Source organism: Panthera leo, chromosome D3, assembly GCF_018350215.1.
Source record: "Panthera leo isolate Ple1 chromosome D3, P.leo_Ple1_pat1.1, whole genome shotgun sequence".
Lineage (NCBI taxonomy): Eukaryota > Metazoa > Chordata > Mammalia > Carnivora > Felidae > Panthera > Panthera leo.
Window position 1 is genome coordinate 44,516,725 of NC_056690.1, and position 24,660 is coordinate 44,541,384.

General features: G+C 43.3%; 1 protein-coding gene across 7 annotated transcripts in view; it reads left to right on the forward strand.

The window, feature by feature from the left end:
• The window catches only part of GREB1L (GREB1 like retinoic acid receptor coactivator), a 174,567-nt gene that overhangs the window by 142,983 nt on the left and 6,924 nt on the right, over positions 1 to 24,660 (forward strand). For 6 of the 7 annotated variants that reach the window (XR_006195366.1, XM_042911022.1, XM_042911026.1 and 3 more), the window contains 11 exons: positions 5,038 to 5,153; positions 5,737 to 5,981; positions 8,927 to 9,513; positions 9,705 to 9,807; positions 12,589 to 12,744; positions 13,021 to 13,160; positions 15,308 to 15,469; positions 15,624 to 15,831; positions 21,750 to 21,915; positions 22,829 to 23,056; positions 24,181 to 24,322. Coding sequence is in view for 6 of the 7 variants with exons in the window: in XM_042911022.1 (XP_042766956.1) it covers positions 5,038 to 5,153; positions 5,737 to 5,981; positions 8,927 to 9,513; positions 9,705 to 9,807; positions 12,589 to 12,744; positions 13,021 to 13,160; positions 15,308 to 15,469; positions 15,624 to 15,831; positions 21,750 to 21,915; positions 22,829 to 23,056; positions 24,181 to 24,322 (2,253 nt within the window). In the remaining variant the exon portion in view is untranslated. The remainder of the gene's footprint in view (positions 1 to 5,037; positions 5,154 to 5,736; positions 5,982 to 8,926; positions 9,514 to 9,704; positions 9,808 to 12,588; positions 12,745 to 13,020; positions 13,161 to 15,307; positions 15,470 to 15,623; positions 15,832 to 21,749; positions 21,916 to 22,828; positions 23,057 to 24,180; positions 24,323 to 24,660) is intronic. The other variant, XM_042911025.1, reaches the window with a different exon arrangement.

Below are 24,660 nucleotides of genomic sequence, written 5' to 3' on the forward strand. Positions count from 1 at the left end.
ATCTCAGGTCTAGAGTCGGTAAAGTATTTTGTTTTATCTTTAGTACTCATATAGAGCTATTCCCCACCCTCTTGCATGTGGATTCTTCAACAGTTTGTTGTTTCATTGAACTTGCTTTGACGCAGCCCTGAGGCTTGCTGGTCTGACTTCTCTAAGCCTACTACAGAGGGCTTAGTGCATGAGCACAGCCCCCTCCCCTCGCATGGCAGCAGGACTGACTACTTCTCCTAAACCCTCCTGTTAGGCATGGAGGGGGTGGGCCAGAATTCCTAAATCAACTAACCTAACTCCCTCCTTTATGCCCTGCTCAGGTTTTTCTGGGGACCTTTATAATCCAATGTGTTCTAGCTATTAGGAAGCATTTAATAAAACAACGGCATATCTATCTATGTATGACACCAAGCTAAGTGTACTGTATGTCTGAGTTAGACCGGCTTGGTATGTGTACCCTGCACACTAAAACCTGAGCTAAGTCGGGTTAAGAAAAATCCAGTTTGGCACAAATTTGATGAAAAGAAAGCACATAGTCTTGGGGAATTTTCATTTTCATCCTGGGCTTCAGTTTCTCATCTGCAAAATGAGAGAGTTGGATTGTATGATCTCCAGGAACTCTAATTTGAAGATATTATTTCGTGTTCATAAAGCATTTTGCGGCGCACCTGGATGGTTCACTTGGTTGAGTGTCCGACTCTTGATTTATGCTCAAGTCTTGATCCCAGGGTCATGGGATCAAGCCCCACATCAGGCTCTGTGCTGAGCATGGAGACTGCTTGGGATTCTCTCTCTTTCTCTGTCTCTCTCCTTCTACCCCTCTCCTGCTCTTGTGCATGCTCTCTCTCTCTAAAAAAATTAATTAATTAAAATTGAAATGAAAAAAATAAAGCATTTTGCAAATGTAAACCTTTTATTGTATTCTATTAGTTAACCTAAATCGAATAATCCAAAATGCAAACAAAATATCTTGTATTAGCTTGATAAGCAACTAGAACAAATAAATCTAAAAATAGAAACCCTTTATTTAATGGAAATTATAACAAAATTTATATTTCATATGTTGATATAATGTTCACAACTTTTTTAATATTTATTTTTGAGGGACAGAGTGAGACAGAGCATGAGTTGGGGAGGAGCAGAGCGAGAAGCAGGGACACAGAATCCGAAGCAGGTTCCAGGGTCTCTGAGCTGTCAGCACAGGGGCTTGAGCTCATGAGCTGTGAGATCATGACCTAAGCCTGATGTGGGGCTCGAACCCACAGACCAGGAGATCATGACCTGAGCCAAAGTTGGACGCTTAACCAACTGAACCGTCCAGGCACCCCAGTGTTCACAATTTTATTTTATTTTTTATTTTTTTAATATTTATTTATTTTTGAGAGAGAGAAAGAGAGATGGGGAGGAGTAGAGAGAGAGGGAGACACAGAATCCAAAGTAGGCTCCAGGCTCTGAGCTGTCAACACAGAGCCTGATGCGGGGCTTGAACTCACGAACCGTGAGATCATGACCTGAGCCAAAGTTGGATGCTTAACCAACTGAGCCACCCAGGTACCCCTAGTGTTCACAATTTTAAGTGATGATTATAGACCACATAACTATGGAATTTCTAGGATGGATAACAAATGAGAGTCCTGAACTCTTCTTACAGTATAATGCATTGAGACATATGTCTTGAAACAATTTGAATGATACTAATGATTGGAAAATCTGGAAAGGCAAATAATCAGTGCCACTGTGTGAAGCCTCACAAACCTATTGCAGGGAGATGGTTGAAAAGGATGTGAGGCTGCAGAATCTTCTCTGGGCCTCCATGACACCGATCAAGTATAGCTATTTATAGTCTAGGTCATTTGTTCAGTCTTCAGAAATGCCAATTACTAAGTCAGTATACATCAGCAGGTCCTAAATAATTCGCCCCTCTGGGTCATAATTTGAAAACCACAATCAAGACCTCAGGTTCCTTTCTTTTCCTTTTCCTTTTCCTTTTCCTTTCCTTTCCTTTCCTTCCCTTCCCTTCCCTTCCCTTCCCTTCCCTTCCCTTCCCTTCCCTTCCCTTCCCTTCCCTTCCCTTCCCTTCCTTCCCTTCCTTCCCTTCCCTTCCTTCCCTTCCCTTCCCTTCCCTTCCCTTCCCTTCCCTTCCCTTCCCTTTCCTTTCCTATTTCCTTAAGTAATCTCTATGCCCAATGTAGGGCTTGAACTCACAACCCCAATGTCAAGAGGCCTAACTGGCTGCTAGCAATCAGAATTACCTTTGGGGCTTTTAGACAGCAGCTGTTTTGCGAGCGCTGTTCTGAGAGCATGCCATACATTAAGGGGGGGCCCAAGTAATACTCAGAGAAGTTATATCTCAATTTGTATGAGTAGCTGCCAGTCACCAACCACACAAAAGAGATTTTTGTATTCTCAAAACTGCTGGACTACATCAATGCATCCTGTTTATACTCTCTCTTTGTGTGGAAGTGAAAATATGCACTCCTATTGAAATGTTCATATCCTAAGCAAAACTGCCACTTGCCAGGTGATTTCTGCTTCACACATTTATTTCTAACTCACCAACCTCCCTTACCATTGTTGGGTTGGCATGGGTTGCTGGGTGTGCCTTTTATCTGTAGCCTTGAGTAACATCCTCTGCTTCTTCTCCAATTGGATGGCCTTATTTCTGTGCTTCCCTCTAATTATCCTGTTAGGTATTATGACTAACTTACAAGTATGATAAGCATTTTGAAAGGATACAAGGCTTAAATCTAAATAAGCCAGTTTCTCCAGAAGGCTTGTGAAGCTTTCATCAGATTTCTTTAGCCTTGAGCCCCATTTTTTCCTTGGAACTCAGTGCCCACCCAGTCTTTTGTGTTTGTATTAAATGCTCTGCAGTGAAGAGGTGCCTGGGTGGCTCAGTCGGTTGAGCAGCCGACTCTTGATTCTGGCTCAGGTCACAATCCCAGGGTCGTGGAATCGAGCCCCATGTCAGGTTCCACGTTCGTGGAGCATGCTTAAGATTCTCTCTCCCTCTGCTTCCCCACCCCCCACTCCTGCTCTCTCTCTCTCTAAAATAAAGAAAATGAAAAACAGTATAAATAAATAAATGTTCCATCCAAGAACTGTGACCATTATTCATCAGAAATAGCAGAGGGACAGAAAAGCATGTTGTAGTGGTTTGGCTAGCTCTGATTGGTCAAGAGTAAAAATGAGATTTCTTTAATAATCTTTTGAAAATAAACCTTTTGTAGAGTAAAACATCCCTTATCCCATCATTATAACTTGACCTCATTGTTGATGGAACCATGACCTCTGGATGGTTTCTGGGAGGAAAATCCATTCAGGGAGAGCCTCAGTGTCAGGAACATCATGAGTCCAATGCGAGGGTTATAAGTAAAATGATTCCTATTCCCAAAATTGTTTATTTTAAATTAGATAATGTTATTATTCATTTTGACATGACAGTGTATATAAAACTGAATTCTTGTAGATACCTTTCTTTTAATGTTAAAAAAAGTATTTTTGATAGGGGGCCTGGGTGGCTTAGTTTAGCATCTGACTTCGGCTCAAGTCACTATCTCATGGTTCATGAGTTTGAGCCTGTCATCAGGCTTGCTGCTTGCTATCAGCACAGAGCTCGCTTTGGCTCTTCTGTCCCAATCTCTCTCTCTGCCCCTCCCCCGCTCATGCTTGCTCTCTCAAAAATGAATATTTTTTAAATATATATATTTTTGATAGATTGGTTTTTCTAAGACAAGAAGAGTCTCTCAAACTTGTAAATCTATGTAGGTCCATTGATTTCCCCCTGGTATGCAAATATATGATAAAAGACTGGGCAACAAGGTCAGAATGCCTCTCGGTTTACAAATTATATATACTTTATTTGAATAATTGTGGGTATATTTATTTCTAAAGACTGTTTTATCTAGACATCAACAAATCATTAATCAAACCCTATTACATTATGTCTTGCATATTAAATTTCTTTTTATCTCTTTTTGTGTTTGGCAAAGGAAGTACCAGCCTATTTTTAAAATAAATTGTGTGCATTACTTAATCACCTCACTTCTTACTCTTTGTTCCCTAAAGCATTATCAGAAATGTCAATCTATTTCCTATAATTCCTGCTAGAAAGCTGTTATGAAGCATAGATACTAGATACTTCATAAAAGTAGTAGAAACCATCTTATCTACTTAAGAGATAGTCTGTTTTCCTTCTGCTCTAAAATAAAAATCTATAAGATCTTTTCACTTTTGAACATCTTTCAAGTTGGTGGGATTTTTTTCTTCCCACTGATTGACATTCCATTTACTAAAGATATATATATACATGTGTATATATGTGTATATGTTAATCTGTATCAGAAGTTGATGATTAATAGATTATTTCTGGAACCATAAAACTAATTGCATTCCTCTTCTAAGTAAGGGTCAGCGTTGTTTTTTTTTAATTGGTCTAGATTTGGTTATATTTTTAGCCTTCTTGAGAGAGACTTCTAAGAGCCCCAAGCCAATTATTATTTGCCACTTATTTTGACAGTCAGTATGGGGGAGGGGGGAGGGAATAACCATCAAGGGTAGCTAACTTGATGATTTTCTGGTGAATATCTGTTTTCATAGAGTTGAGATGCTTTTATTAGTCAGTCATAATTGAAACTGTCTTTTTCAGTTAATCAGCCCCGAGAGTCTGTCCATTATATGAAGAAAATATATTTATAAGTCTTGAGGCAGGTAATTTAACCAGGGTTTCTGTAAAGTTTGCATCACTGGCAGGGTATTTCATTGTATGTTTCTTTGATTTGTGTGGCTAATGCATGATGTATACCAAGATCTTCTGTTTTATCCTACTGAGATAAAACTAAAGGCCACATTCTTCTAGAGTGCTTCATTATGCCAATTTGTAGTAGCAATTTAGTATACACACACATATATGATACACACACACACACACACCCCGGAAGTCATTTGAAACCACAAATGCATATAGAATGTGGACCTAGAAATCTTTTAAGAGGTGGAAACTTAAACAAGAGGTTTTAATTTTATCATATGGGTCCCTTTCTACAGACCTGGAGAGGAAATGAACCAGAAGAGTGGACCCCTCGGACATACCAAGATTTAGAAGGTCTGCCTTGTATTGTGATACTAACTGGCAAAGATCCTCTTGGAGAAACCTTTCCCAGGTACATTATGAATAATTATTTCTCATTTTTCCTTAGTTATCCAGCTAAGCTGACGGTTAAAACTTGGCTGACGCTTAACCATTTCATTCATTTAGCAAGGGGGAAGAGAATAATTTTCCTCAGAGATATAGCCTGCCTTGACTATTTTGACTTTCCAGAGATTGCCTAGCAATTTGGGAATGGAAGATAGCCACAGTGAGAAGTGTTTATGCATCAAAGCAGAGAGGCAGAGAGGAAAAGCATGTGCCCCAAAACAGGATTTTTTTAATTTGGATGAAGTGTCTCTTAATCTGCTGTTCCCAACCCCTTTAAGAATCCAGGGCCTGCAGACAGGAAGGCAGCAACAACAATAATAACAGCATGAGTTGAATGCTCACTGTATGTCAGGCATTTCTATAAATGCCTTACCTGTGCCATCCATTCATTCCTTACAATAACCATATGAGCCAAATACTGTTATTCTATTTTATACTTGGAGAAAATGAAGTGGCTGCTGTGAGGTCATAACAGCTAGGAGGTGACAAAGCTGAGATTGAAACCAAGGCCAGATGGACTCACCCAAAACATCATTACTTTTGTGTAGGTCTTTGAAGTACTGTGACCTCCGGCTCATCGACTCAAGCTATTTAACTCGCACAGCCTTGGAGCAGGAGGTGGGTCTGGCCTGCTGCTATGTCTCCAAAGAGGTCATCCGAGGGCCTGCTGTTGCTCTGGACCTTAGTGGGAAGGAGCAGGAGAGAGCTACCACCAGCGAGAATGACTCTGATGAGCTGCTGATCGACCTGGAGAGGCCACAGAGCAACAGTAGTGCTGTCACTGGAACCTCAGGTTAGTGCTTCCTTTTCTCTCTCAAGGGGTGAGGGATGGGAGTGAGGAGGCGGACAGACATAGGGGAGGCAGAGGCATTTACTCCCTCACACCTCTCAAGGCTGTCAGAGGAGCCTTCAGGGACTCGGGCAACCTGTCCAGACCTCAGTTCCCAATCCAAAGATACTTGGAAAACATAACTACTGAGAGCAGTCACAGAATTCTCCTCTGGGTAAACATTTAATGAAGAGCTTGGTAATAAGCAAAGTATAATAAATGTTATTATACCACTTTCCCTAGTCTTTTCTACCCTTTATCACCTCAAGGATAATATACATCTGGTATTTGCACAAAAGCCCTCATTTCCTTCTAGATCTGAAAGCTGTAAGTTTGTGTTAATTGGCTCAGTACCTGGCACAGTGCTTACCTGTTTGAATGAAGGAATGAGTGAATGACTTTTGTAAGTAGTTAACGGCAAATGTTTGTATACTCTGGGACCACTGCCTGTGCAGACCCACCATGCAGCCCGCCATCCCCTTTCAGAGCATTACTGTATGGCCTGTGGCAGTGCCTGGCATGAATTTTCTTCTGAGAAACTGTATTACAGCAAATGCAGCACTATTTCCATTTTCTTCAGATTGAGAGAGTAATAAAACTCCATATAGAAAACGTGCAGGATGTAAAAAAAGAAAAAAAACTTGGGGAATGTAACAAAGGATAAAGAGGACATTAAAAATGAAAACTCTGGGGTGCCTGGCTGGCTCAGTCAGTACAGCATGTGACTCTTGATCTGGGGGTCATGAGTTTGAGCCCCATGTTGGGGGTAGAAATTACTTAAAAAAATAAATAAATTGGGGCCCCTGGGTGGCTCAGTCAGTTAAGCATCCAACTTCCGCTCAGGTCATGATCTCATAGCCTGTGACTTCAAGCCCCATGTCGGGCTCGGTACTGACAGCTTGGAGCCTGGAGCCTGCTTCAGATTCTGTGTCTCCCTCTCTCTCTGTCCCTTCCCCACTTGCACCCTGTCACTCTCTCTCTCTCAAAAATAAATAAACATTTTTTAAAAAAATGAAAATGAAAACCCCTCTTTACCAGAGAAGACCACCATGAACATTCCTCTTTCCCACATCTCCTCTCTTCCATCACCATGACACACGCATGCAAACACACACACACACACACACACACGACTTCATGTCAAAAGCAGCATGAGTGTGTCTGTTCATTCTGGCAGCTGCTGTTGGATGACTGTGGGAGTCAAAGAGGCAGTCATCTACGGGGCTTTGTGTCTTGAGAGGGACCCTCAGCCTGGAAAAGCATGAGCTGCTTGCCTCAGCCAGGGGTCAGGACTGCACCTTCGCTCACCTCACCGCTCCAGGCTCCCCCTCCAGGCTCCTCTAAGACCAGTTCAGAATAAAGCCAACAGGTTTAGGGAATAGTAAAGAGTAACAGAAGAGAAGGGGAAATAGCACATTTGAAAGTTTGTAGATAGCAGCATCAGTGACAGGGAGGCAAGGGGGTGTTTATGTTCTTCTCATGGCTCTTTTTTTTTTTAATTTTTTAAAAATGTTTTGTTTACTTTTGAGAGAGAGAGAGAGAGAGGCAGAGTATGAGTGGGGAAGGGGCAGAGAGAGAGAGGGAGACACAGAATCCAAAGAAGGCCCCAGGCTCTGAGCTATCAGCACAGAGCCTGACGCGGGGCTTGAACCCATGAACTGTGAGATCATGCCCTGAGCTGAAGTCGGACATTTAACCGACTGAGCCACCCAGGTGCCCCATCATGGCTCTTTAATCAGACTCCTCCTGGAGCACCTGGGTGGCTCAGCTGGTTAAGCATCTGACTTTGGCTCAGGTCATGATCTTGCCATTCCTGAGGTCGAGCCCCTCGTCGGGTTCTGTGCTGACAGCTCAGAGCCTGGAGCCTGTTTCAGATTGTGTCTCCCTCTCTTTCTCTCAAAATAAATAAAGCATTTTTGAAAAAAATTAAATAAAAATAAAATAATCAGATGCCTCCATTCCCTGCACTTGCAGAGCTGCCCCAGAAGGCTCACATATTCTTGGCCTTGCTCTCATTAACCACAAAGGTAATGGCTTGCCTTCTGCTGCTTAGAGTTTCCCTCCCTTTGAAGACAACCTGAGCAAAGGGCTATGCTCCCACCACTGAGCACACATCCCTCAGCCTTAGGTGGACTCTAGGGGTCCTTGGGGAGGCTCACTGCCCCAAGTGTGCAGGCTGTAAAGGTCAGGGACATGGGGGGAAAGGTAAGCTCTCAGACAAGACGGAAAGACACGAAAGTCAGATGAGCAAGTGGAGTGACTTGGTTGCAATGACCTCCGGTTACTGGCTATTCCTCTAGGATCTCCTGAGGTTGGGATAAGACCTACATGCCGGGGAGCACCAACCCCAGGTCAGAGAGGGCTTTCAGTCCTGAATGTGTCCACAAACCAAAGAGTGGGACCTATCAGAGGGGAAAACATATTTGAATTGGCCAAATCCACAGGGACCTCTGGGGGAAAGCAAGACCTCACTGAACATAGATTATGCCTTCCATCCTCACCACATGGAGCCGGTTCCCCACACTGGTTTGGGCATCCATGGAAGTGGCTACCCCCTGGGGAACTTCTCCACAACTAGAAGTGTGAGGCCCTTGGACCCCAGGAGGAGGGAAGTGCCCTGGAGTAGGAAGGACTTGGCTGGGGAGCTTGTATTGGTCCAGAATCTGGAATGAATCAGACCACATCACCAAACGAAGTAACAGAGGAGAGTTTCATAACATCACACGCTTTACAAAGCTGGGGGTAGGAATTAGAAAAGGACAAGGAGGTATAGTTACCCCCCGGGGCGCCAGGAGAGGGAATACCCCTCATGGAGACAAGGCAGTCCAGCCTGGCTCCTTGCAGAGAGGGGGCCAGGGAATAAATAGCCGAGTCCTGCTGATGGCCACGGGTGGGTTGTCCTCTTTCAGGCTCCATCATGGAGAACGGGGTGAGCTCTTCCAGCGCGGCTGATAGGTCCCAGAAGCTGTCGCTGACCCCCAGCTTCCAGAGCCCGGCCAACAGCATGGGCCTGGATGAAGGGGTCTCCGCAGGCACAGGGGGAGCCGGGGAGACCCTGAAGCAGGAGTGTGATTCCCTGGGCCCCCAGATGGCCAGCAGCACCACCTCCAAGCCGTCGTCGTCCTCCTCCTCCTCCTCCTCCTCGGGACCCCGGGCCCTGTCGTGGCCCGGGCAGCTGCCCCAAGGCTGTAGGGGCCTGCATGCAGCCCTGCCCCCCATCGTGATCTTATCGAAAGCGGCCTATAGCCTGCTGGGCTCCCAGCGGGGAGGCAAGCCGCCCGCGTCCTCCTCGCTGCTGCCACACGCCGACGTGGCCTGGGTGAGCTCCCTCCGGCCGCTGCTACACAAGGACATGAGCAGCGAGGAGCAGTCTCTCTACTACCGGCAGTGGACCTCGGCTCGTCAGCACCACGCCGACTTCAGCAACCAGCCAGACCCCGCCTCCGGCGCCCGCGCCTGCCACCCTCGGCGGCTGCTGCTGACTGGGCCCCCCCAGGTAGGCCCCGGGTGGCAAGAAGGAAGGGAGCTGGTGGGGGGGGGGGGGCCCTCAGGGTGGGCTGAGGGTGACCCAGAGCGATGAGGCCCTCACTCAGGCCTCTCAGGGGCAGGAGACATCCAAGAGCCCAGGTGTGAAATCTCATCTCTCTTCCCTCTCTTCCCCTCCCCAATTAAAAATACTTCCTCCAGGTGGGAAAGACGGGCTCCTATTTGCAGTTCCTTAGGATCCTCTTCCGCATGCTCATCAGGCTCCTGGAGGTGGATGTGTATGATGAGGGAGAGATCAACGCGGGTGAGTTCCGAACCCCGGCATTGCCGGGGAGGAGTGGGGGGCCCAGGTAGAAGACACACTGACACCGAGTTTTGATATTCTGGATACTAGGCCTTTGCTAGCTAGTCAAAAAGTATCTTACTCTTTTTTTTTTTTTTTTTTTAAGTTTTTATTTGAGATGAGAGCGAGAGAGAGCAGGAGAGGGAGGGAGGGAGAGAGAGAGAGAGAAAGAAACCCAAGCAGGCTCCTTGCTGTCAGCACAGAGCCCAGTGCAGGGCTTGAACTCACCAACTGTAACATCATGACCTGAGCTGAAATACAGTCCCATGCTTAACTTACTGAGCCACCCAGGAGCCCCAGAAAGTATCTTCTATTTTAACTGCAGGCTGTGAGCTAAGGTGTATGGATTACTATAATGAAATTAAAACCTCATGCAGAACAGAAACCTGGAGCCATAACCAAAGCCCTTCACATTCAGTAACATGCAGAAGCTAGTGCTTGACAGGGTTGTGGGGACTGGTTTTCAAAGAGACTATCTTCTGCCCTCCTCCTCCTCCTGTATCCAACCCTTTCCCCCAGCTGTCACCTGTGGGAGGGTTCCACTGTAGTCCGATCAGCAGGGCCAGAAAGAGAACATGAGCAGGAATCAGCCAGCTTTAGCTCTATAGCTAAGGACAATGTGGCCTCCGAACTGTGGCTTCACATCTTGGAGCATTCACCTGTGCTGGAAGAGACCCATGGAGGCAGGGGAGTAGTGGTAATCAGGTAGAAGCTCTTCTAAGCCCCTCAAAGAGGAGTCCAGAAAAGGGAAGGGCCTTGGCATCTTCTGTCAGACTGGCCCTCAGATCTCACCCCACTTGCTTTTCCTAAGTAGTTGGACCTGTTCTATGATAAGTCCAAAAGACTAGTTCAGTCTAGAGCAAGACTAGCCGAGATCAGCTGTATTGAATCATTTTATTATCACCTTCAGCCCTATTTCCACTCCTTACCAGGTCATATTCATGATTCCAGACATACACACAATCCCATCTTCCCACCCACATCTCCTTGTTTGTGTCCCCACTTGAGCTGACGCTAGGCCCACCAAAGAGGGGACCCAGAGCTCCAAGTTGGCCCGGAAACATTCATAGCTGCCTGGAGGGGGGCTGGGACCAGGAGGGCAAAGGCAGAACTAGGCAGACCAGGAATGAGAGACCCATCATCCCAGCAACCTTCCCACAAAGCCCCTGGGCTCCACAAGAGAGTGATGCCTGTAATTTTCTCCCACCACACTGAACTTTAATCTGTGTGATGATCTGTGAGAGAATCTACCACAGCTGGTGCAACAGGCAAGCCTGGCCTTTGTAGTGAGAAGTGCCATCAGGCTGGCTTTATTCCTTCCACCTCATTTTAGTGCAGGTGAATGTGATGGTGCTCTGGAGAAGCACACTGACATCTTTGTAAAAATCTAGAATAAGCTTTAGGTTGTAAATAAAATGCAAACTTTAGCTCAGTGATATAAAAAATAAACATGATTGTATTAAAAAGATATTAGCTGTACTTGTAATCTTTAGGCTTTTTAAAAAAATAAAACTTTTGGGGGCGCCTGAGTGGCTCAGTCACTTGAGTGTCCAACTTCGGCTCAGGTGATGATTTCATGGTTCATGAGTTTGAGCCCCTGTCGCACTCTGTGCTGACAGCTCAGAGCCTGGAGCCTCCTTCGGATTCTGTCTCCCTCTCTCTTTGCCCCTCCCCCGCTCGTGCTCGCTCTTTCTCTCAAAAATAAACAGTAAAAAAATTTTTTAAATCTTCTCCCTTTGAAAATTCTTAAACTTTTTCATCTTATAAATTTTATTAATAACAATAAATCCTCTATTGCACACTCACCACGTGCCTGCCACTGAGCCCTTTAAAACAAATTGTTTTAATGTTTATTTTTGAGAGAGAGAGAGCGAGCATGAGCAAAGGAGAGGCAGAGAGAGACAGAGAGAGACAGAGGATCTGAAGTGGTCTGTGTGCTGACAGCACAGAGCCCGATGCGGAGCTCCAACCCATGGACCCACGAATCATGAGATCATCACCTGAGCCAAAGTCAGATGCTTAACCAACCAAGCCACCCAGGCATCCCTCACTGCCTGAGCACTTTAAATGCACCATCTGGAATTCTTGCAATAACCCAGGGTCCCTGAGAGTTAAGGGTGGTGCCTGCAGGTGTGGAGTAGTAGGGGGCGGTCTGAATTCAAATCTAGGACTACTAGCTGTCAAACTTGACTGCATATTGGAGTGACCTAAGCAGCTTTAAATGCCATGATGGGTGCCTGGGTACTAAAGCAGATTGTGGGGGTGGTAACCTAAGCACAGGATTTTTTTTTTACAAGCTCTCCAGGTGATTCTCATATGCAGCAGACACTGGGTATCTTGCTCAATGCATTCCTCAAATCTCTTAGGCTTTCAGTGTTTTATAACCCCACAGCTAAAACTGTAAGGGAGAATTTAGATGACCCAAAATTAAATAAGCTTTAAGGCAATTTGGGAGGCTGGGGTGGGAAATCAGTTGATGTCATAGTGTGGGAGTTTGTGGACCAGATGTGTAGAGGGTAATGCTGGAGCCAGTGAGGGCATGCGTCCCTCCCAGCATGGACCTGAAGGGATAATTCTGGGCCTCTCTGCCCTGGGACGTGGCAGGTCATCTTCCAGAAATGTCTCTGTCCTCCCATCTGGGGGTTCATGTTTTATAAAACCTCTCATTCCTGACACTTGGGAGGGAGGCTGGGAGGCCAGTCAGCCTGCCTGCTCTGCGCACTTTCTTTCTTCTTGTCCTAGACCACAGTGAATGCAGTGGAGTCAGCCAGGCAGAGGGAGAGCCCTGGCCTGACATCGAGAGCTTCAGTAAAATGCCCTTTGACGTCAGCGTGCATGATCCCAAGTACAGTTTGATGAGCCTGGTATATACTGAGAAGCTGGCAGGGGTCAAACAAGGTCAGTGCAAGCAGAGCCAGGCGCACCTCTTCTGAAGGTCAAGGGGCCAAATCAGAGCAGGAGGCCTGGGGCAGTTTAATCTTTGAGCGCAGTTTAAAGTAATTCTCTCTGCTTTTCTCTTGTACACATATGTATCACCTTTTACTTTTCATACCCGACTTTCAGAGCATAAATTATAGACTCCTTAGAAGAGTCCTGCAGGGAGTGGGGGACTTTCTTCCCAGGAGTAGGGGCTTCATGCACATCATGGCAAGGTTTTTGTCCCTTTATACACAGAAGCAATAAAGGATTCCAAAGTTGAGGAGCCCAGGAAGCGAGGAACCGTGTCCATGATGCTGACCAAATACGCGGCCTACAACACCTTCCACCACTGTGAGCAATGTCACCAGTACATGGACTGCACCTCTGCCTCGCAGGTGTGGCCCCCTGTCCTTGCCTGTTACCCAGCATGGTATTGTATATATGGAATGAAAAATACGGCTCCCAGTTTCGGGCCCTAGATAGAGGGTACTTGATTTATAAGATGGAGCCACTCATTTGTGAGCAAAATGTGTGAAGCCATTAATTAAAATTACTTTGGGTTTATTAGGATTGGGGGGAGGGGAAGAGAGAAAGAAACTTGAGTTTTAGTGTCTGAGGTCACTTCATTGAAATGGTTACATGTGTCATGTTTAGGTTACCTGGGATGTTCTCTGTAATCCTGAAAAAACTGGATATTATAGTATATTTGGTGAAAGGTTCTTTTCACCCCCTGCTTTGGGTTGTTGATGAGAATGGTGCTCTTTTTTTTAAGATTTTTTTTTAAGTTTATTTTATTTCATTTGAGAGGCAGGTAGACAGGGGCAGAGCCCAACCTGGGGCTCGAACTCACGAACCATGAGATCTTGACCTCTCGACCTGAGCCAAAGTCAGAAACTTAATAGACTGAGCCACCCAGGCGCCCCAGGAATGGTGCTCTTACCTCTAACATGCATAGGGTGTGCCCTTTGAGCTGTGAACAAGTCTGCTGATTTGCACTGACCAAGTCATATTCCTACTCCAGTGTGGGGTGGTTTTGATCATTAGGCATACAAAGGAGTCAATATTTGATCTTTTATTTAGAGAGAAGTGAGAGGAAGGAACACAGAAGGTGAGCCAATACCCCACCGTCTTTGTTTCTTTTTGGCCAGAGCATCTGTAAACACTCAAGATGGTAAAGGCAGCAGGTGACAGTGGTCTAGAACCTATGTAGGGGAGAAGTTCCCTGTTGCTTTCTCCCACTTTAGCTTCTTGATTTTTATGACTTAGTTCTGAACACCTAAAACTCTTCCTATGGGACATGCTGATTAGACTTCACCCAAACTTGCTTCTGCTCTTAAGGACCAGGTCTCCACCCTTTTCCCACAGGGGCTAGAAGTGATATACTGAAAAACTGGGTTGGTCATTCTGCTCTTATAACACAAATTACCTTTTATGTACCATTTGTTTTCTTGGTGTTAACCGAAAGCTTTTGGTGGGCTAATTTGTAAACCACTCATGATGCTTTACAGAATATAGAAGATTCAAGTACCTGGTCTACAAATCATAAGCTTCTAGATAACTTATTAAAAATCCTGTTTATATAGTTTCTGTGATTATTGTACTCACTAGTATATTCCAATGCTTGTGAAGCAGAATGAACCAGAATTCAAGGGAAGAATTATACTATTTTCCTAGGAAATATAATATTTAGGTTAAAACTCTTAGGAAATCTACCTGGACTCTAGTTGCTGCTGAAAATTGATGCTATCCTTTCATTAAGCCAAATACTGTCTGCATTGTAAAGCACATAAATTATGTAATTACTCACTGAGCTGGGTTACTGAGCGAGCATGTGAACTTTATAACACTTTTTTTTTTTAAGTAAGCTCTGTACCTAACGTGCAGCTTGAACTCCTGGTCCTAAAATCAAGAGTCACATGCTCTACTGACTGAGCCAGCCAGGTGTCCCAACTTTCTAGCAATTTTAAAAATAAGTTAGATTTATAATTGGCTTCAGTGAGTCAGATGGTCTCTCCTGGAAGCCAGAGTTCTAGGCTAAATGACTTTGAAACTTCTTCAGCTTCCACTGTAGCCAGGAAAGATGGGACCATGGAGGCATTTTAATGATGTTAGCCCTAATATTTTACTTAGAAAAATGATACTCATTTAGCCTGATGCACACAGATGGAAATCTCCCCTATATTTGGGCACCTTTGAAAATGTTTAGCGAGCAGGAATATTTAACCTCTGCATAAGACTGAGGAGTAGTGGTTCTAAGAACATAAGGAATGCAAAAGACAGTGTCAAGCAACAGAAACTTCACCCGTGGAGAGGCTGTGTAGGGGCAGGAGGCTTGGCTCTCAGGTCAATGGCTCTCAGGTCAATGGCAGGTCAAAAGATGAAATGTTTGCATTTCCAGCTCTTCCGACATTTCAGGGACAGTCAGGTCTGATGGCATGTATGAGTTCAGGTTATTTCGCCTCTCTTAAAAATGTTAACAAGTGGTCGAGAAGTTTGCAAACCATGAGCTTACATCCCCTTCCTTCCTTCTTTACAAATCTAGATGTCTGACTCCACCCTTCATGCATTCACATTCTCGTCCTCTATGCTGGGAGAAGAGGTGCAGCTCTATTTCATCATTCCCAAATCCAAAGAGAGTCATTTTGTCTTCAGCAAGCAGGGTAAACACCTGGAGAGCATGCGGCTGCCCCTGGTTTCAGACAAGGTGGGTGACAGTGTCTGGATGCCAACACTGCTTTCAGACTGACAGGCCCAAGGTACTAGATCAGGGTCTCTAAACTTCTTCAATCTAAGGGTTTTAACTTCCCTTTTTGGTCTCTGGTTCTTTCTTTCTTTTTTCTTTTTTTTTCCCCTTTCAGCAGAACTTGAATGCAGTCAAGAGCCCTATTTTCACTCCTTCCAGTGGTCGCCATGAGCATGGACTCCTAAACCTTTTTCACGCCATGGAGGGCATCAGCCACCTGCATCTTCTGGTGGTCAAAGAATATGAGATGCCGCTGTACCGCAAGTACTGGCCCAACCACATCATGCTGGTGCTTCCTGGCATGTTCAATAATGCAGGCGTGGGTAAGGGGCCCCCTGGGACACGGAGAAGGGCTGAAAGATAAAGCAAGCTCATTGCCTGGACATGAAACTTTCAAAGGTTCCCCAGCCCCTGAAAAGGGTCCCGACCCCCTGACCAAAGGACTTTTGATTTTTCTTTAAATTTGAGTTTTCCTTTTCCTCTATCTGCTGTTTTGCAGAATTTTTAACTTCTGAGGGCTAGTGACTAAAGAAGTCACTGGTATATTGAGCGCCCCGGAAAGGGTTTGGGATTCTTCCCAGCTATGGCTGGGCCCGCTGCAGCAGGAACAGAACAGTGAGAAGGATTGTCTTGGGGGCAATGGGGGTGGAGCTAGTTCACTGTGTTCAAGAGGGATCTAGAGGTGTCCCTAAGCCATTGCTAATCATTTTAAAGGCACATGGCAAGTTCTAAGGGGTTCTGTCCAACTGGAAATTGGAAGTATCATTACTGCCTATGGCAGTCATCTTAAAAGTGCCTGGAAAAGTTTCGCTTGCTTTTCCCCCACGGAGTGTAAGAGCAATGGGCTGATTTGTCAAAGGGGCATATGGTTCTTCAGCATGGAACAGAGACGTTGGGGGGCAGGAAACCTCCAATTGGATTCAGAGCTGTGTGTCTGCTCACTTCTTGTATGGTAGTTGTTAACCACTTTCTCTAATCAGCTCCTGTGGGAGTCCGACTCTGTGTAGTCTCAGAAGGGTTTAAGTTCCAAAAACTGCTAATTGACACATTAGAGGGAAGTAGGAACATCCCAGTCCAGAACTAGAGTGAATACAGATGAGACCTGAGTAGTTTCCCTAACTCTGCACTCCTCCTCTCCCGGGTCTCACTTTCCCTTCTTTTCCCCCTCAGCCTGTTTCTCCCTCTGCTGATCTGTCCATCCCTCTCCCTTCCTTCTTAGAGCTTTCCTCTTGTTCTCCCTTCCATTCCTTTTTATGTCCTTAAATATAGAATTAAAATATTTTCAAGAATTTGTTTTGAATACAATTTTAGTTTCCATGTTTATCACTTTATATCAAGTGAATTAAGGCTTTTACATATTTTTGGTTCTTTGTCCTCTCCAAAACCACATATCCCCAGACTAACTAAAATCTTTTTCTATAGGAGTATGACCCTCAAATCACCCCCTCCTATGCCTTAACAATCGTTAGGTGACTTTCCTCATCCCAGATCTAATGAATTTGCATAGTTACAGTTTTGCCACTTCTGCAATAATTTGAGGAGAAGCTAACATATATGCAAATGAAGTAAGTGCAGATTATTTTTTATTTGTTAAAAAAACACATAAAATTTACCATCTTAGCCATTTAAGTGTACGGTTCAGTAGTGTTCAATATATCCACATTGTTTTGCAACTAATCTCCAGAACTCTTTTCATCTTGCAAAACTGAAACACCATACCACTGAAGATTAACTCCTTATCTCCTCCTTTCCCTGGCAACCACCATTGTACTTTCTGTCTCTGCATGATGACTTTAGGTACTTCAAGTTAAATCGTACAGTATTTGCCTTTTGTGTCTAGCTGAATTCACTTAGCACAGTGTTCTCAAGGTTCATCTGTGTTGTCTATGTGTCAATTTCCTTCCCTTTTAAGGCTGAGTAATATTCCATTGTATGTATACACATTTTCTTTATCCATTCATCCACTTGTGGACACTTGAGCTGCTACCATTTGGCTATTGTGAATAATGTTGCTATGAACATAGATGTACAAATGTATCTCCAAGAACCCTGATTTCAGTTCTTTTAAGTACATACCTACACGTGGAATTGCTGAATCATACGATAATTCTATTTTTAATTTTTTGAGGAATTGACAAACTGTTTTCCATAATGGTACATATACCATTTTACATTCTTCTCAACAGTGTAAAATGTTTCTTCACATCCTCACCAATACTTTTCTGTTTTTTGTTTTGAGTTTTGGGAAATTTTTTTGTTTGCTTGTTTTTTGATAATAGCCATCCTAATGGGTAAGAGATGCTATCTTACTGTGATTTGATTTGCATTTCCCTAATGATTAATTATGTTGAGCATCTTGTTGTCTGTTTCTTGGCCATTCATATATCTATTTTGGACAATCTATTCAAGCTCTTTTCCTATTTTAAAATTAGGCTTTTTTGTTGTTGATTTGTAGGAGTCCTTTACGTATTCTGGATGCTAACCCCCTACTAATGATTTGTAAATGTTTTCTCCCATTTCATGGGTTGCTTTTCACTGTTTATTATATCCTTTGCACAGAACTTTTAAATTTTGATGCAGTCCAATTTATTTTTTCCTATTGTTGGCTGTGCTTTTGGTGTCATATCCAAGAAATAATTGTTACATCCAGTAGCAAGCTGTTTGCCTGTTTTCTTCTTTATTTTTTTTCTTTACACTTTTTCTTAAATTTACATCCAAGTTAGTTAGCATTTCGTGCAACAATGGTTTCAGGAGATTCCAGTGATTCATCCCCTATGTATAACACCCAGTGCTCATCCCAACAAGTGTCTTCCTTAAAGCCTCTTACCCATTTAACCCATCCCTCCACCCAACCCTCCAGCAACCCCTCAGTTTGTTCTCTGTACTTGAGTCTCTTATGTTTTGTCCCCCTCCCTATTTTTATATTATTTTTGCTTTCCTTCCCTTATGTTCATCTATTTTGTATCTTAAATTCCATATATGAGTGAAGTCATATGATATTGGTCTTTCTTTGACTAATTTAGCTTAGCATAATACAATCCACGTTGTTGCAAATGGCAAGATTTCATTCTTTTTGGTTGCCAAGTAATACTCCACTGTGTGTATACACACACACACACACACACACATATATATACATACACACACACCACATCTTCTTTATCCATTCATCCACCAGTGGACATTTGGGCTCTTTCCATACTTTGGCAATCATTGATAGTGCTGCTATAAACGTTGGGATGCATGTGCCCCTTCGAAACCGCACACCTGTATCCCTTGGATAAATACCTAGTAGTGCAATTGCTGGGTCATGGGGTAGTTCTATTTTTAACTTTTTTAGAAACCTCCATACTGTTTTCTAGAGTGGCTGCACCAGTTTGTATTCCCATCAGTGGTGGAAAAGGGTTCCTCTTTCTCTGCATCCTCACCAACACCTGTCGTTGCCTGAGTTGTTAATGTTAGCCATTCCGACTGGCGTTAAGGTGGTAACTCATTGCAGTTTTGATTTATATTTTCCTGATGATGAGTGATGTTGAGCATTTTTTTCATTTGTCTGTTAGCCACCTGGATGTCTTCTTTGGAAAAGTGTCTATTTGTGTCTTTTGCCCATTTCTTCACTGGATTATTTGTTTTTTGGGTATTGAGTTTGATAAGTTCTTTATAGATTTTGGATACTAACCCTTTGTCTGGTATATCATTTGCAAATATCTTCTCCCATTCCATTGGTTGCCTTTAGGTTTGCTGATTGCCTGATTTCTTCTAAAAGTTTTATAGTTTTAGCTCTTGCATTTAGGTCTTTCATCCCTGTTGGTTTTATGTAGTGTAAGTTAAAGATCCAACTTCATTTTTTGCATGTGTATATCCGGTTCCAATACCATCTGTTGAAGAGACTGTCCTTTTCCCATTCAGTGGTCTTGGCACCTTTGTCAAACATCATTTGACCGTAGGCCTTAGGGCTGGACCAGAAGCACAAGGGCATAGTGCTGGGCTCTGTATTCTTATCCCATTGGTACCACATTGTTGTGATTACTGTGGTTTTGTAGTAAGTTTTGAAATCAGCCAACTGTGAGACCTCCAATTTTGTTCTTTTTCAAGGTTGTTTTGGCTATTGAGGGTCCCTTGAGATTCCATATGAATTTAAGGATGGGGTTTTTTTTTATTTCTGCTCCAAAAAAATATCATTAGGATTTTGATAGGGATTTCATTAAATCTGTAGATCACTTTGGGTAATATTGACATCTCAACAATATCACATCTTCCAATCCATGAACACAGATGTCTTTCCATTTACTTATCATCTTTACTTTCTTTCAGCAAATGTTGTGTACTTCTTCATGTACAAGTCTTTCACATGCTTGGTTCAATAAACATTTATTCCAAAGTATTTTATTCTCTTTGATGCCATCGTAAATTGAAGTTTTTTTTAATTTCCCTTTTAGATCACTATTAGTGTATAGGGAGAACAGATTTTTTAGTTTTTGTATCTGTAACTTTGCTGAATTCACTTATTTCTAACTCTGTGTGTGTGTGTGTGTGTGTGTGTGTGTGTGTGTGTGTGTGTGTAATCTTTACGGTTCTCTACATTGAAGGTCATGTTGCCTACAGATAATTTTACTTCTTCCTTTCCAACCTGAGTGCCTTTTATTTCTTCTTCTTGCCTAATTGCTCTGGCTAGAATTTCCAGTAGTATGTTAAATAAAGTGGTAAAGGTGGACATCCTTGTCTTGTTCTTGAGCTTAGAGGAAAAGCTTTCCATCTCTTACCATTACAGTGTTAGTTGTGGGCTTTTCATATACAGTTCTTACTACATTGAGAACACGTATTACATACATCCTGTTGTAAGGCAGATTTTCCTTCCTACTTCCAAACTATTTTTCTCTTTCCTCCATAGATTCAATAGCTTTTTTAGCCTCTTCATTTCATTACCTACATTTTGTTTCATTTTCGGATGTGCAAATTTGTCTAATAAAATGTGTCTAATATGTGATCTTTTCTTAAAATTCTAATTCCAGTGTAAAACATATGGTCTTATATTTGTTTCAGGTGTACAATATAGTGAATCAACAATTCTACACATTACTCAGTGCTCATCATGAGACGTGTACTCTTAATCCCCTTTACCCATTTCACCCCTCCCACCCTCCCACCTCCCTTGTAACCAACCATCTCTTCTCTATAGTTAAGAGTCTGTTTTTTGGTTTATCTCTCTTTTTTCTTCATTTGTTTTGTTTTTTAAATTCCACATATACGTGAAATCATATGGTATTTGTCTTTCTCTGACTGGTTTATTTCACTTAGCATTATTTACAATAGCCAAATTATGGAAGCAACCTAAGTGTGCATCAATAGATGAAAGGATTAAGATGTGGCATATATACACAATGGAATGTTCACTATTAAAAGAATGAAATCTTACCATCTGCAACAACATGGATGGATCTGAGGAACATCATCTTAATATTCTCTATTACTGAGTACTCACCACGTTAGGCACTGTCTTGAGCACCACACAGCAATCCTGTGAGATGGACATTACCATTGCATTCTTACAGGTAGAGAAACCAAGGCATTCACTCACAGCTAGAAAGTGGCGGTATCAGGATTTAAATGTATGCAGCTTGGCTCCAGTCTTTTACTAGACCATATTGCCTCTGGGGGGGGGGGGGGGGGCGGTGCGGTGGAAAAGACTGTCTAAGGAAAGCATGCCAGTTTCCAGAATCTTCTTCAAAGAAGACATCGCTGTCAATCTCCTAAAGGTATCCAAAGCAGGGGATACTTTAGTGTAGGTTATTGTAAACTTGGCTACTGCCTAGTGGACATGTGAGTGGCTGCTTCCAAGACTGAGAGCACATCGTATCTTGGCTTTATAGAACTAACCAGTAATAAGTGTTTCCTCTATGTGGTATCCTCTGTCCCATCAAGGAAACTGGATTCTTTTCCCCTCAAAGTGTACTTCATGAATCATCTGCATCATCAAAGACAGCTCTGGTTTCTGGGCCCTTATCAAACCTAAAGTGAATCTCTGGTGATGGGCTCCGGAAATTGGCATTTTAAAGAGACTCCTTCAGTGATTCTTACTTTTACTCATTTGAGAACCACTGCTCTGAACAATTGGTTGACCCTCCCATCCCACATGGCCACCATGTGAATAGGCATGCCTGCGGAGAGAATGTGAGCTGTCTGTGGGGTTTGGGTCAGGCCTGGGTGAAGGATGTACAGCTGTGGCTATGTTGCCTTCCAGGTGCTGCCAGGTTTCTCATTAAGGAGCTGTCCTACCACAATCTGGAACTGGAGAGGAACCGCCTGGAAGAACTGGGAGTTAAACGCCAGTGTGTCTGGCCTTTTATCGTTGTGATGGACGACTCGTGTGTTCTATGGAACATTCACAGTGTTCAGGATCAGACCAGGTAGTAGTATTTGCCAAGCAGTTCTAGGGGAGTATGGCCTAATGCTATGAAGGAGATGCTTTCCTTGGCTTATTATGCATGGAAGTAAATGAGAGAGGGACAGCTTTACAGAACAATTATCCAGAAGACAACCCTCACTAGCACTTTTCTTTAGATATTCACTGTGCCGTTAAATTTCTGGACTATTTCTGCATCATGGCTTTGGTTTGCTATAAAGTCTGTTGAAAGGCGCTATGATTTAGAAAGTCCACTAGCTTCTGAATCACACCTGGTTTTTAATCTCAGCTCTGCTTGGTAACCTGCCTGGATGAAAAGGAAAAGTTATTTCATCTCTTTGTCTCAATTCCGTCATCTGTAAAATTAGGGCTGGGCCCAAATCAGTGGTTCTCCTGGTGAAGGGGCTCCACGAGGACCAGGGAATGTTAAACCTGGAAAAGTCCTATGCAGTAAATGGTCCCTAAATACCAGTAGCACCCCCACTGATGACCTCTTGGCCCTTCCTTCCAGCTCACACACTATGTTTCCACTGTGAATATGAAGCCAGTGACATTCTCAAATACTCCTTTACTATACCAGAATTACAACACTGGGAAGTATACTTGTGTGCTTCTAACCTCTGGCTCCCTTTCTTTGGTAACTTCTTGTTCATTAGTCATTTTGAGTTGGGCTGTTTTTTTCTCTGTCTTAAAAGTGGTAAGCCCCACCCCCAAAAGACCATTTCCTTAAGTTAGCAGTGACAGGCATCATGAAAACTAGGCTTGACGTCCTTTTCCATTCCAGGCTAATATAAAGTAAGCCAGCTAATTATATCTTTATGGATATTAATAGTGTATAGTAGTGTTATCCCTTCAAAAATGATCCTCTCTCCGGTAATATTTATTGCTCTTATATAAACTAACTTGACATTTCATAGCCAGCCCATGGAAGCAGGAGTTTCCAGTAAGAATGTGTCCTTGAAGAGCGTCTTGCAGCATATTGAAGCAACACCAAAAATCATCCACTACGCAATCCTTGGCATACAGAAATGGAGCAGCAAGCTGACTTCTCAGAGCCTGAAAGCCCCATTCTCTAGGTGCCATGTGCATGACTTCATTCTCCTTAACATAGACTTGACTCAGAATGTGCAGTATGACTTCAACAGGTAAGTCGGGCCTCCTGGGTGCAAGCATTCCAGGCATGTTTGCTTCCGCCCAACTCTGACCCCTATAATATGTTTGTTCCTCTGTCTTCGAAAACCCGAGAATCTCTTTTTATGGACAAGGAGGGAGAACTGGGATCACAAACCCCAAAGCCCCCCTTCATCCTCACCCGGACCCTTAAATAATAATAATTACAACATGAAATGCTTAGAAAATGTATTTTAGCCATCCCAGTATTCAGCAAGAACTACAAGAGGGACAAAAACTATTACATCAGTACAGATCAGTGTGGGTGGGTCCTTAACCCATTGAAGGTGAACTCTTCCATCCTCAGAAATCAGAAGTTAATCCTTCCCCTAAATGTTAGTAAGATCCAGAGATCTGGATCCTGTAGGGAGAAGCCAACAGGTGGGAATAAGCAGACTAGCCCTGGTCTTGCCTCCTGAATAAATAATGTCCACATCCTGGAAAATCCAAGATGGCCAAGTGAGGAATGTCAGGAACCATAAAGTCCTCCTACGTCAACCCCCAATCTGTAGCTATTAGAATATTCTGTAGCTATTTCATGGCAGATGATGTTTCATCCTGTTTGCAGCCAGGATTGTTAAACTGGGAGCACCTCTGCATCTCTGTCCCACAAGAATACAGAGAATGTGCAGTCAGTCCTGTTTCAGCTCGGGAATACCCAAGGCCTCATGGAATGTCTGGGGCCTAAGTCCTCTCACTTCCTCCTCCTTTTAACTCTGCCCTGTAAGCCCCCTGAATTGAGCAGAGTTAAGAGGGTCAGCTCCACAAGAAGGCAAAGTTGATTCTGAATCTGTCTCCTAACAGACTTTATGTATGTAATTAACATGGCTGGGATGTAGGGGTGCCTGGGTGGCTCAGTAGGATAAATGTCTGACTCTTGATTTCAGCTCAGGTCATGATCCCAGGGTCGTGGGATCGAGCCCCGCATCAGGCTCTGTACTAAGCATGGAGCCTGCTTGAGATTCCCTCTCCCTCTGCCCTGCTTCGATGCTCACTCCCATGTTCTCGTTCTCTCTCTCCGTCTCAGAACAAAACAAAACACAAATATGGCTGGGATGCGACAGGTAGTCAGAGATCTATTATTGTGATTATGATTTAGGTATTTCTGTGAAGATGTTGACTTTAACCTGAGAACAAACAGTAGTGGCCTGCTCATCTGCCGCTTTAATAACTTCAGTCTCATGAAGAAACATGTTCAGGTTGGAGGGCAAAGGGACTTTATCATTAAACCAAAGATTATGGTAAGTTTGCAAGCTTGATTCTACTGTTCTTTGTTATTAGGTACTGGCATTAAGTACTTGCCACTTGACTGGAAAGTGAGATAACACAAGGGAGTCAGTTCTTAATGCCAAATATGCAGTCTGTCTCCTTACTGAGGATTCATCTAGAGTAAAACAAAAGACTTGAAAATTCAACAGATGTACATTTCTTTAGATTTAAGGCTTAACAATTCCATCAAATCTTGTTTCAAACTTAACATTCTATCTTTATAAACTGGCAAAAGTAACATTTTTACATTCTTTAATACATAAGAGAAATGTAAATTAAGATGCTTGTCTGGTTCTTTGCCAGTTTTGTT